The sequence below is a fragment of the Cyanistes caeruleus genome, chromosome 2 (assembly GCF_971803275.1).
Source record: "Cyanistes caeruleus chromosome 2, bCyaCae1.hap1.1, whole genome shotgun sequence".
Classification (NCBI taxonomy): domain Eukaryota; kingdom Metazoa; phylum Chordata; class Aves; order Passeriformes; family Paridae; genus Cyanistes; species Cyanistes caeruleus.
The window spans coordinates 7,422,661-7,436,454 of NC_141702.1; the positions used below are offsets into that span (position 1 = coordinate 7,422,661).

The 13,794-nt window shown below is 40.9% G+C and overlaps 1 protein-coding gene across 3 annotated transcripts in view; it reads right to left on the bottom strand.

The window, feature by feature from the left end:
* The window catches only part of FKBP1B (FKBP prolyl isomerase 1B), a 44,047-nt gene that overhangs the window by 2,687 nt on the left and 27,566 nt on the right, over positions 1–13,794 (bottom strand). For all 3 annotated transcript variants that reach the window (XM_086875679.1, XM_086875678.1, XM_086875680.1), the window contains one exon: positions 567–679. In XM_086875679.1, the coding sequence (XP_086731805.1) occupies positions 567–679 (113 nt within the window). The remainder of the gene's footprint in view (positions 1–566; positions 680–13,794) is intronic.

Genomic DNA, 13,794 nt, shown 5'->3' on the forward strand with positions numbered 1-13,794 from the left:
AGTGAATGTTTTGTAGCTGGGTGTCTGAAGTCATAAAAATGTAACAGTGCAGTATGGTACCTTATTCATAAGGGTCAGAATCTGTAGCTGGGTCATGGATGTCATCAAAAAGGGTAGCTTGGGCTTTTATGGAGTAGCTGAATAGAGGTCACTCCATAGAAAGCTGCCATCTCAACATTTTAGAGGCCACTGCTGTCTGTGGAGCTGCCCATGGGAGAGAGACAGGGCTTATATGGCACCTGGGGAGGGGACTTCACCTCTCTCCTCCCAAATGCATACCATGGGGAAAGGCTCATGAGCCTGGGATAGCCAGGGATGGATGGATGGATGGATGGATGGATGGATGGATGGATGGATGAGATGGATGATGGATGGATGGATGGATGGATGGATGGATGGATGGATGCTACAGGAAATACTGTGCTCAAATGCACCACGCTTTCACAAAAACACTCCATATCCTACACTGTGATTTCCACTTGGTCTTGGCGTGACTGCCCTGGACATTGCTGAGATTACACATCCTTCAGCCAGCTCCAGGTTCGGCCAGAACAATTTATTAGTACCTGTGTAACACCTTCTTCAAATCCTTTAATGACTTCTTGCCTGCCAATCTTGAACCTGAAAGGCTTGTTTCTGTCTCTGGAGGAATCAAACTTCTTTCCATTCTGCAGCATTCCTGCCAAAACAAGACACACAGTTTCAGTCTGAGCTACATCTAAATTTAAGTGCTGGAGGAGAGGGAAGGAGTGAAAAATTAATGTCTTGGTCACATCAGCTGCTCATTTCCATTTTCCCTTTGAAGCCTCATTCAAAAAGGAGAGGCAACTGCAGTGGTGCCATATTGTTACCTTTGCCTTTCAGTAATTTAGGCTCTAAAAATGGAAATTATTTTTATTTTTCTCAACGCCATAGGTTACAACCCATATTGTACCAAACATTGTACAGACATACAGAAGAGCTGTTGTTTGCACAGTGGAGCTCCCTGCCTAAGTGGATAAAAGCAAGCAAGGAACAAGTGGGAGGCAGCAGCAGAGAGAATCCCAAGACAGGTGCCTGATCCAGGGCTGCCCCTAATAATGTGTGTTACACAAATGGGGCCACATCCCACACCATGTGTGTGAAACCTCTACACAACATGACAACTCCATGTCTCTCCTCATACACAAAGAAAAGACTCTGCATCACAAATATGAAGTGGCAAAGACATTTATATAAATGTTCCACTACCCTTGTTCACGTTTCCATTCAGCCACCAGAGACGGTCACAGAACACATTACTCGTTCCTTTGGATGGGCACTGTTTCAATCCATGGGTTTTGAACACATGCCCAGATTCCTCAGCAAGTGGACAAACCTTCGACAGCACTATGTGATTAGCTATTCTCCTTCTCTTTTCAAATTTGTGGATAATTAGGGTAGCTTTTGATTTAGAAGTACCTGGTACTTAAAATCCTTTCCTCTGAATATTGCAAGGTTGGGCTGATATTTATATATATTAGAATCAATCTTTCCTTCATAGTGCTGTAGAGCCAGTGCTGTGGGCAAGCACTGTGACTCTCCTATAGAAGGAGTTGTACAAAGAGAAGTTCATTAATCTGAGAAAGACTCTGGTTGCAAAGAACACTAACAAGTCCAGCTTTGAAAGAAAATGCTGAGAAAAGTATCCTTAAGACCCAGTATCAAAGATACCAAACTATCAAAGTCTTATTAGTTTCTTTCCATTAAAGCAGTTATATTAACAGATCAGCTTGATGCACGAATTTTATTTTTCAGTAAAAAACATCAATTATTGTCCAATAACAAAGAGACATACTTTGCTTGCTTAAAAAATCTGTACTATGAATCAAAGGTAAGTATGAGATGTGCCAGAATGAAAAACAAATACTAAAAAGGTAGGATTCATTTTTACCAACTTTAGGCTCCTGAGGTAGCCAGTTACTTCTCAGCTAATTACTCAGAGAAAATAGATAATCAAGTCAGAGAAAAAACTTTCAGGGAGCAATTCATCTAAGCAGATCTAGGGATGTATATTAGGACATAATGAATCACATCCCAGCAATGCCTATTTCTGTCCAATGAATAAAGGGAAGTCCAAACAACAGCTCAGACATAGATATCTCCAAATTCATTAGTAGTTAAAACAGTGGCAGTGGAGTTCTGGACTTGCAGTCGTGAGCACACAGGGTTTGATTATTCCAGTGGGGTTCTCCATCCAGATATTTTAATATTATATTTTAATTAATATTAAAATCAAATGCCATATTAAGGCAAATCAGTCATTAGCCAAGTCAAATGTTTGTCCAGGCTGGTCCTTCAGACACATCTATGCATGTGCCCAAGGCCTTAGAAATAAAACTATGGAATTACTTGCCCATAAGGAATGTTTCATAATCATTACCATTAGTGCCCAACACAATCCTTTAGTTTTTCACAGTAAAATAATGAAATGTTGTATGTGTGCTCTGATGCAAGTACATAGAATCACAGAATCAATGAGGTTGGACAAGACCTCTGAGATCACTGAGTCCAACCTATGACTCAATGCCACCTTGTCAAACAGAACAGGGCACTGAGTGCCACACCCAAGTGACTCCACCACCTCCCTGGGCAGCCCATTCCAATGTCTAATTACCCTTTCTATGAAGAAATTCCTCCTTATGTCCAACCAAAACCTCCCCTGGCACAGTCTGAGGCCGTTTCATTTTTGTCTGTCCCGTGTTCCCTGGGAGCAGAGCCTGACCCCCATGTGGCCGCACCCTCCTGTCAGGGGGTTGTAGAGAGTGATGAGGTCCTGCTGAGCCTCCTTTTCTCCAGACTAAACACTCCTACCTCCCTCAGCCACTCCTCATAGATTTACCCTTCCCCAGCCCCACTGCCCTTCTCTGGACTCACTCCAGCCCCTCAATGTCCTTCCTGAATTGAGGGGCCAGAATTGGACAGAGAACTCAAGGAGAGCCCTCATCAATACAGGGAAAAACTGACATATTATGCAATGTATAAGCTCAGTGATACTCACAATCCCCTCCAGGCAGGCTGGGAAGCCACAGCAGCTCCTGAACAAGGTTTTCCAGCTACAGACTAAGACGGATTCATTTGTAATATAGAAACTCAGCCTGTATTGGGGGAGGGCAGGCAGGGAGAAGCAGCTCAGGGGGAACTCTCAGGCATATCATATAATCCTTTTTGAAGTATTTGATCTTAAATTCAAGTGACAGTCCTTCCTCAGAGCACTTTTATTTTTAAACACATCATAAAACCTTATGATTCTATGAAATGGAAGGAGACTATTACAGAATCCCAATATTTAATAGTTTTAATATTAAAACTTAGTACTGTCATTACAGTTTGCATGTTCAAAGCAGTACACAAACCCTAATTATTCTTCACATCAGCCCAAGGATGTGGCTGTTATAAAATAGCCTCAATCTGAAAGTTCAGATTCAGTTGCAAAGTTCCACAACACTTTATTATGCATTCATTTCACTTTGCAACTAAATCCTATTAAAACTCTTAGCTTAAAGCTCTGATGGTTTACTAAACAGCCCACATCAAACCAGAGGCAGAATCAGAATTAACTCTTCAGAGATTCTGACAAGAGCTCCTGGACAAGGTTTCCCATTTAAAGTAACATTTCCATCTTCCCACGAGCTTGCTAGTTTGATACACCATTTAAAAACTAATTCATTTCACTAGAAAATGCCCACAGAAGATGTGTTAGGCCTTGTAGAAGAAATCAGACTTTTCTGTATCTACAGCAACATCCTCTTTTCAGCCATAGCTGAAAATTCATGGATTCATAAATGTAACTTCCTCTGTCATCACCTTACTGCTTTAGGAAGACAAACTGGGATGTAGAGTCAAATGTGTTTGTATTCACCAAAGGTCTGGCAGGAGGGTCAATTTTTATGTGAATGCCCTTTAAATGCACATTCTGGAAATGAGTCAGAGACTCCATGTGCCCTGAAGAAGTTCTGATATGGATTTAGATGTAAACTTTAGATATTTTTTATCTCTGGTTCTGAGAGTTAGAGTTGGCTTTGCAGGCTCCTGGGAGCTAAAACAGCATGATGCTTTATTTTCTCTCTTGCTAATGCACCAATTGATTTTTTTTTTGGTGAAAAAATTGATTTAGTTAATATTCTTCAACAGGGATGGATGCCCATCTTCAGCCTACATCTTTATTTACTTAACAGCAGGGAGAAAAAACCCACAATTTGGAACTCAGCAACGACATTGTTTTGCAAGTCAGAACAATCAATAAGAGTTTTGCCTGAGCAAGGACATCTAGATGCCTATATAGCTACTTGTTAAAAAACCCTTAGGTTTCTGAAAGGGAACAATCATTGTATTGAAATAATTAATTGCACAAACTTGGTTATCAGAATATGTCATGGCTTTGAAAACTTTGATCTACAAGGCATCCTAATTGAAAACCAAGTTTTAAAAATTAAGTGAGTGTAGAAAAGGAGACATTTCAGATCATGGGTTGTGGGAACCTAATTAGATTGGAAAGATCATACCTGGGACCAGGTTCCTGAGACAGAGGGAATAAATCTGAAGCCCTGGGGAGGTGGGGTGCTGGGGTGATGCTGATGGAGCCATCCTACCTCAGACTTTTAAGGTCATGTCCCTGGTTTGCATTTGCAGCTGGATCTTTGCCCTCAGATATTCCTTTACACTGTGAAGCTCACCATGCCTCTGGGTCTCTGGAAGGAGCCCCTCAGACCATGCAGTCTCCATCAACATTAAAATCTATCTTGGGGCTCTCCATCACACCTCTCCCTCTATTATTGCCATGCTGCCCGGCCAGACTGGTCCTGGGACAGCAACAATGGGTCCTACTGAACCACTGATGTTCAGCTCACTGAAGATGCAGATTAAAGAGCAGATGAATCATTTTATTAAGGAACATGGCCACAGATCTATCCAATCTACAGTGGACTACAATGCCATTTGGGATAAACTGGCAATGAAAACACAACTTCAGGCGAGGTTCAACACAAGTTATTACTCCTTATTAAAACACAGGTGTGTCTGTAGCTGTGTCTGCACTACTTTTTAACACTACACTGCTTTAGCTATGATCCCATCACTGCAGTCTGTTTCCTAAGGGGAGAGTGCTAATGAAATGTCACTGTCTGCACTTGCCTAATAACTTGGGAGTCTTTGAGCCAACTTCAACTGCATTTGGCAGAGGAACAGGGATCGTACCAACATTAAGATCCTATGCATGTAATGAAAAAAATCTGCCTCAGAAGAAGACCCTGTAAGAGCTGCTACCAAGAGGAAGGCTCAATCTTGTTACCAGAGAAACTTTATTATTGAGGAGAGTCAGGAATGGAAAGGCTGGACCACAGACTAAGTTTCTTTTAGCTTACTTTTCTTCTTTCATCTGAGAATGGTTCAGCTGGGAGTACAACACAAATTATAGCACAAATCCACAGAGCCAGCCCAGCTGTTAGGCACCTAATACACCTATTGTCCCAACAAAACCCAGCCCCAAACCATGGCCAAACTGTTATCCACACAAAGGATGGATGGAGAGAGAACACTGAAGTCCATCCACAGATAGTCTGTCAAGCTTCTGTGCCTGAACCTGGAAATTTAATGTGTAAATTCCACTGCTAATGTTATTTAGTTCAAAGGCAGAACCTTGTGTCTCAACTTGTCATCTAGGCTACACCTGTGGTTAATGGATAAAGAGAGTTACCGCCAAGAAATATTCATCCCACCTAGATTTAGATGTTAGTACTGAAATAACCTCCTGGAACTGTTTATCATTCTCAGTCAACTACCTTACAAAAGGTAAGATACCTTAAACCAAGTGCTAGACTGCCAGGTTTTTACAGGGTCCTAGTGAGGCAGTATTAACTCAGCCATCCATCCCTAGATGAAACAGGCAAAATTGCATCCCAGGCCTCTCTGACTCCAGTGTTTACTGAATTATTTGTCTCTGCAGTGTTGACAAGTTCTGGGAATCAGAAGATGAAGATCCAGGACAAATCTCTTGATTTCACTACTTGCTCTCTTTTTATCCTGTACAATGGGATTCACTTACCTCACAAGTATTGAAGGGATAAACTGAATTAAATAGGTGACTTTAAAAAAAAACAGCATCATTCATCTATGACGTATTCCATTCCCTTATTTTTTCAAGCAGTAGTTACCTACAGAATGTAAAGGCAACACATATGCTAAAAGACAGCTACTTCCTGAACACTTTTTTGGCAGCATAAAAAGCGGCAGAGAAGGTGTTTCTAGGACACTATCCTGTTTCATTTTATGTAAACCAGAGGCTCTTCAGGACAGGAACTATATTCTGATGTCCCTCAATGCCATCTCATTTCCAATTATGCCCTATAATCAATCTGTGCTGTTAGGAACACGTTTTGGGTCTGGTTCCTAGGACCTTCTGAGGAGTTAATGTTGCTGTGGGTTAAGAATCTTTCATCTGAAGTGTTTATTTTTTTCCTCATAAAGTGTATTGTTTCTATATCAAAATATATCCACATTCTCTCAGGAGAATATCACAAAGGCTGGAAATTCTGATCTTTCCCCCATTACAACATGCAGCTATTACTAATATCCACTTTTAGCCTGGAAAATATATTATCAGAAAGATTCTAGTAACTGCGCAGAAGTCCTTGCATCAACATTGATGCCTTCCCAATGTATAGAGGAAGACACAGTTCAGCACAATTGCATAGCTGTGGTGGGAGAAACACATCCAGAAAGCCACAAATCACATCCCAGGTTCATTCACACCAGCAGAATTCCACTGTAGCGTCACTTGCATTTTACATTAAAACAGATCAGCAGTCTTCAGGATTCTATTCTGAAATACTCTGGCAAAACACTCCCTGCATTCAGTGGTGTTCCCACCTTAGCTTGTGGCTAAGTCTCAAGCTAACACACCTGAAATATGTGTGGTTTCCCTCAGGAACAAAAACTAATTCCCCTGTGTCTTGGTGTTAAACACAGAGATCTGGGCAACAGTTTTTCTGGGCAACTGTTGGTGTCTCGTGTTTCTTCTTCCTAGGACCTAACTCAGCTCTCCAGCTCATCCCATCAGAATTCAGTTATGCATCAGCCAGACATCTCACACTTCTCCCATCTTAATTTCATTATTATCTCAAAATGCAATTCAGTGTTTTAGACATTTTTGTCCAAACAACAGCTCCCAGTAATCCGTACTTATACCTGGCCATGAGCCTCCACTTGACAACACAGTGAGTAGCATACTCATCTGATTTCCTTGATTTGACTTCCAAAGCAAACTCTTCTGGACAAATTTGTTGTCTCTTGAATTTTACTGATGGCCTTTGTAATGGAAACAAAGAGTGATGTGAGCTGGAAGATGCCTTTGTCCCCTACATTATGTTGTAACAGGGGCCACCTTACTGTGTCCTGTCTGGGGACTCTGGCAACAGAACCACAAAGGGAAGCCTCACTTTTCCAGGGAAAGGCTCAACAACAGAGGTTTAGTACCACTGCAAACACTCAGTTTTGTCATGCTAACATTTCCTCTGCTTAATACAAACAAATTCTTATGTGGAAAAAAGGATTTTTCAAAAAAAAAAAAGGAAAACTGCATTTTCCTGACTGACTGCAAAACTGACAGCTTGCAGCCACTTAAGAACAAATTATTAATACTTTAAGGGAATTTTCAGTCTAGAGGGATAATAGTTGAAGAAAAAGGGGGAAGGAGATAAGCACAACTCTGCAGTATATCAGCTCTTTACCACAATTATTTTGTTTTGTCTGGAAAGGCAACAGCAAGGACTTGAATGTGCCATTTGTTGCCATGACAAACCGACTCGAAGAAGTGGGAAACGGAGAGCGGTGGTGGGCACTTCCCAGTTCCTGCTACCGCAGTGCACTTCAGTAATGCTTCATCTTTTGAACACAGGCAGCCTTGCTGCTTCATTTTCTTCGTGTATTAGATACTCATATATCTTTAATGTGGAGTAAGAGCAGCACAATCAATTATTTATCGTGCAGCTGACAGCATGCAATGAAGACACAACAGACAGCTCTTCAATAATGCATCACTGTGGGCTATGAATCACTGTTGCGTACAACCACAAGACAATATGAAAGAACCTTGCACTTAGCTCGACTTCACAGCCAGGAAAATTACCTGCAATTGTCTAGTTCATTCTGCTGAAAGGCATTATTCTGTCCTAGCGGCTTTAGGGATTTGCATACTTTTAAGAGAAGGAAAAGTAGATTTACCTTCAAGGGAGATATGAGGCTCACTAAGCATTTTCTACCTAAGTTGTAAAGAGACCAAAACAATTCCTCTGGTATCCCATCACCTTAAAACAGTTATTTTATTTTAGGGTTTGATTCTGTTACTGTTACAAAGTTTGAATATAAAATATACATGTACTGCAGCATAAGGCAAATTTCATTTGAATAAGCATGGCAGAATCAGGTCAGTGTGGGAATGCTAATGAGAAGGACCACAGATGTCTAAAGTAGCATTTTAGAAAGAATGTATTAATATGGAAATACTTTGGATCTCTTATTTCTCTATCTCCAAACACCATGTCCTGCAACACAGGGTCTGCAGGGAGAGGGAATGTTCCCCACTGGTCTGGGTCTTTCTGTCCCTGCCCTCTGGTAGCAGCCCAAAAGCACAAAGAACAGTTCAAGCATTGTTGTAATACAAAGAAGAGAGTCTGAAAGATTTCCCACACAAACACAAGCAGCAGAGCTTGCCCAAAGAATTCTGAGCACCTAGTGCACCATGAGAACAGAGTAGTAAAATATTTTTTCCACCTTGATTTCATTCTCATCCTTATCCTATACCACATGTATTTCCTTCCCTCCTCCCTTTTTGTTTCATGGTGGCCTGTGTTCTGAGAGCACGGATTTGACATTTTAGCCTGTGGCACATATACAACTGTGGATATGACCTCCCACTGGGAAGTTACACACTTGTGTAGCAGGTTAAACCACACTGAAATAGGTGTGAGTGTGACAGCCACTGCCTCTCAGGGTACGGCACCAGAAGGGCCCAAGGTGGAACTCCAGAGTTCTCAACACAGATCTGGGTGCAGGGAGCTGGAAAAACAGTAAAGCATCTTCAGAGGTTGCTTGTGAAAGCTCTGAGATCACATGAGAGGGGACTTGGGGTAAAAACACCAGATTCTTAATTCCTCCTCTGCTCCAAGGAAGAAAGTGCCAGAAGAAGCACCTTCCCAGCCCAACATGACAATCTTATCAGCAGTTAGGTGTAATGCTTTGATGAAAAGTTCTTCTCAGATTGGGCATCTTTTGGTTTTCAGCTGTCTAGCCTTGTAGTATGTTTCCTTCTAAATAAAATTTGTGCTAAAAATCTTAATTTAGATGCAACACTTCTGATTCCTGTGGCTTAAGCTAGCAACAGTCTAGTGACAGATTCACCCATCTCTAGTAGGGCACTGAATTAAGAGACTATGGAGAGAATCACAGAATGGTCAGGGCTGCAAGAAATGTTAAAAGATCTCATTCCAACTCCCTGCCATGCGCAGGGACACCTTCCACTAGATCCAACTGCTAATGGCACCATCCAGCCTGGTGTTAAACACTTCCACAGATGGGGAATCCACAGCTTCTCTGGGAATGCCCAGAGGCAATAAATTTGAGCATGAAAATTATATTATTTATGTGTTACCATTTAACACCAAGGTGTTAAAATGGTATATTGGCTTTTAGGGCATTTGGAATTGAAAAGTAACAGTTCTCCCCACATCCCTCATGGATGAATGCTCTTCCTTTTCCACATGTCATTGTTTACTTCGTTCTTTATCACATCCAACTTTCTTACTGCTCAGCATGGCTACAGCTCCTTCACAGAGGAGTGTTTTACTGAGATTCATCTTGACAAACACAGCAATCATCTAACATCATGCAAAAGACTTAGCAGCTACTCTCTTCTTAAATAACATGGAGAAAAGGAAAAACATTCTTGGAAAAAGAGAGAAACACACAGGACACAAACAGAGAAGTTAGTAGTTTATAAAAATACATGTTTACTGAGCCAGTATGCCAGCCAGCCACAGTCAATATGCCAAGATTACATTAACTCTAACTCAGAGGTAGACACTGCTGTTCCACCATGATCTCATATGTATATAAAACATACATAATGCAGAAGCCCAATGCTTTTCATCCAGGATGTCCAACTTTTTGATCTAGACTGGTCAGACATCCCTGTAATATCTTATTTTAGACATGTGGTATAACCTTCCCAGCTGGAATTATGCAATAGCCCCTCCCTTCACAAGTGTTTGGAGAATTCCTGGGGAGTCATCTCCTCCTGCCTGCGATTCCATGCAGAAAAATGAGACATTACTTCACTGACACCAGTTTGAGGCCACTATGGGGCCTCACTCCAGCATAACACACACAGAGTTTCCAGGGTGATCAGGTGGAATACACTGCTGGTTCATTCAGGGGATGAGTCCCTTGCTGGGATGGAAAAGGCATCTTGATGCTCTGCTCTCCCCACTGACATGGACAGACTGTAGACTTCTAGGTACCTAAAGACAGTCAAGCTTAATTCCACCCCAAATTCCTTGATGACAGTCAAGATTAGTGAAAAAATGCATCTTGAAACCAAGTTGGTTCTGATTTGTGCACCAAATGCCTTCCAGTGTATTATGTTGCCTGAGGTTCTTTAGGCTCAGTGACTGCACGTCTACCCAGTCACTTACACTCAGCAACCCTGCTGTAGGAATTACAGGAGAGCCTCTTCTAGTCTTTGAATGATGTCTGAGAAGGGCTCATTAACGAGTTACGTGTTGGGAAACCCTTACTGTATTGTCAGAAGTTCAGCCTATGATTCCATCAGATAAACCCATCACTTTGCTGAGCAGAAGCTTTGTCATTTGCTGCAGGCCTCCACTGGAGAAATGTCTTATTTTACTTCTCTAGGCTATCATTTTAAAAGGTATATGAGATACACTCATCAAAGGGACAAATCTTTCCATGGATGTACAGTTTGCTCTTCCCACCTACTAGGAATGCACCTGCTTTCACAAAAAAAGAGTATTTTTGCAGTACTTTTCAATGTAAACAGTGTTTTATGTGCTCCAAGGCAAACACTGTCAGTGGCATAAATATCACTCTGCCTGTAAACTTTTGAGTTCATTTTGAAATAATATTATTACAAAATTATTTTTTTTCCACTTTTTTTTTCCCTATTTTTGCTCATCATTTCTGATGCTGCAGGTTCTCTTTGGTGTGAACTGGCACAGTTCTCCTGATATTAATGAAAGTACAAAAATATATGTAACAGTTTGAGACCTGGATCTTAGTAATTTAAATCTATGTTGAATCAGGTACTCAGGACTATTTTCCAGAGCAGAATCCTGCAAGAATACGGAATAGTGTACATTTGTGATAAGAGCAAAAACTGGATGTTAGAAAGAATAGGCTGTGTCACCAGACAGCTGTATAAGTGTAACTCACCTTCATTTTATTCCCTGTGAAACAAGCATAAGTCAGCCAGTCAATAGCATATCCAGCAATAATATTATTAACTAATATACTTTGCCTTGGATATCCTGAAAGGCTTCATTTAGTAAGCCCTTAAAGTATCTTCCGAGACACAGTGGAAAGGAGCTATTAACAGCACAGTTTGTTCTTATAAATAGGTCTTTTCCATATCTAAGTTTTGATTTCAGTGATCTTATAAACAAACTATGGAAAAAGTAGCAGCTGTTATCTTGACAGATGGGTCTCAGACATTGCTCTGCTGGACATTACAGTCGTCTCTCTGAAGAACAATAGGAATTTCCAAGTGCCTGTATCTATTTCCATCTCCTTAATAAGCCACTCATGTCTTGGGCAACAAAGAAGCAAGAATACAAAATAAACGTTTTTAGGGGACACATCTCAGAAAAAGGGGTAAGAAGAGGGATATCATACATTAGGGACTTTCCCCTTGCATTTTACTGAAGTGAGAGACAGAAGAAGAATCAGAAGTTTCTTACACAGGCAGTAAGGACAAGCAGGTACTTCCAGAAGCTGAGATACAGAAAGTCTGTGCACCAAATGACATACAGACAATAGTCAGGTAAGTACACAGTAAGTACACAGTAAGAACACAGTAAGTACAAGGATGAAGCTCAATTTTAATATCTTTCTAAAATTTAGCATCATTGTTCATTTTGGATGTATAGCTTTGAATCTGGCTTTAAGGACAGACAGAAAGCTGAGAAAGTTCATCCTTTTCCAAGGGTGGTCAGGAGAGACGGTACTGCCGCTCACCTTTCCTATTATAAACTCTTGTCAAGGCACTATGAGTTCAACCTCACCTTAACCCTGAATTTAAACTCATGTTCTTCACCTTTTCTGATGGTGTTCTCATCATCAGACAACCAGAACACTCCATGGGATCACCCTCTATGCTCCCTCCTTGACTATGGTAGCTGGAAACAGAGAACAATGGAGTCAGGAGAAAACTAAACAAGCACTAATTCTGGAGGTCAGTGGCATGGGCAGAGATCTGGATCCCAGTTCACAGACTCATGGAACCAGAGAATGGTTTGTGTTGGAAGGGGCCTTAGATAAATAATCTCGTTCCAATCCCTCTTCTCTGGGCACCTCTCACTAGCCCAGGCTGTTCCAAGCCCCATGCAACCTGGCCTGGAATGGGACCACCCATTGCAGGGATGGGGACACCACAACCCTTCTTGGAAACCAATCCTTGCTCCCAAGACTTAGATCAGCAGTGCTTGATGTGTAGGGTTTGTCCCTGCATTGCCCTCACTGCCTTTAGTGGAAGTTGAGGATGGACTGCACCTGCGCAGACCATAACCTTTTCCCAAAAGCAAAAATGTTTTTACACCCAGGACTGCTGCAAACAAAAGACATTGTAAATTAAGTCAGTTTAGGTATTACAGATAGTCCGTCCATAGACACAAACAACAGAGGTAAAAACATTGCCAAAAATACCTCAACAGCACAGCAGAGTGGAGAGCAACACAAGTCGAGTGTGGACAAAACACCAAAGCACTACATAAACAAATGTATTATTACACCAACAAGGAAAAGCCTGAAGATTTCAGACTCTATAGTGAAATGTGTAATATTATAATCTGTAAAAGCAAAGACTGAGGTGGTTCATACATTGCATAATTCACAGGGACGGCTGTAGACCAGACTGTGCTCTACCCCAGGTCACACTATCTTTTTTATAATCCCAGCATGTGTAACTGAAAAAGTAACATCTATATGAGCAACTTACTATGTGAAGTCAACAGAAACCTGTTCCTAGCAAACAAATTGCAAAAACATTCAAACCACAATATCAAAGATTGTTTTTCTGTAAAAAAATAATCAATGTCCTGATCAATTTCAAAACTGCAGAGAAAATACAGTTCGAGGTTGAATGGAATGAAACATTTTGCCTTAGAAAATAATAAAAAGAAAATGCTTATGTTCATATGAAATGTTACATTCTAGGACGACCTCATTGTGTGGTCTTCCGATTACTAGTATTTAAATCTATTTAAAATTCAGCTTGGATGACATCTAAGGGGTTCTTGAACACCACCACCTTTCCATCTACATAGCACCAAATATTGTTTAGCTATATCCAAGGTAAAAGACACCAGAGTTATTAAGGAGTAAATATCAAAGAAAAGCAGAAAAGATTAAATTCATAAGAAGCTTGCTGAAGAGGAGGCATATCAGATAAAATCCAAGTATCCACACAGCCAAACCAGAGACAAGAAAGGCAGAACTGAGCTAAAATTTGGATTAAAGAAGCTGAGAGTTATGTGAGAGGGATACAGT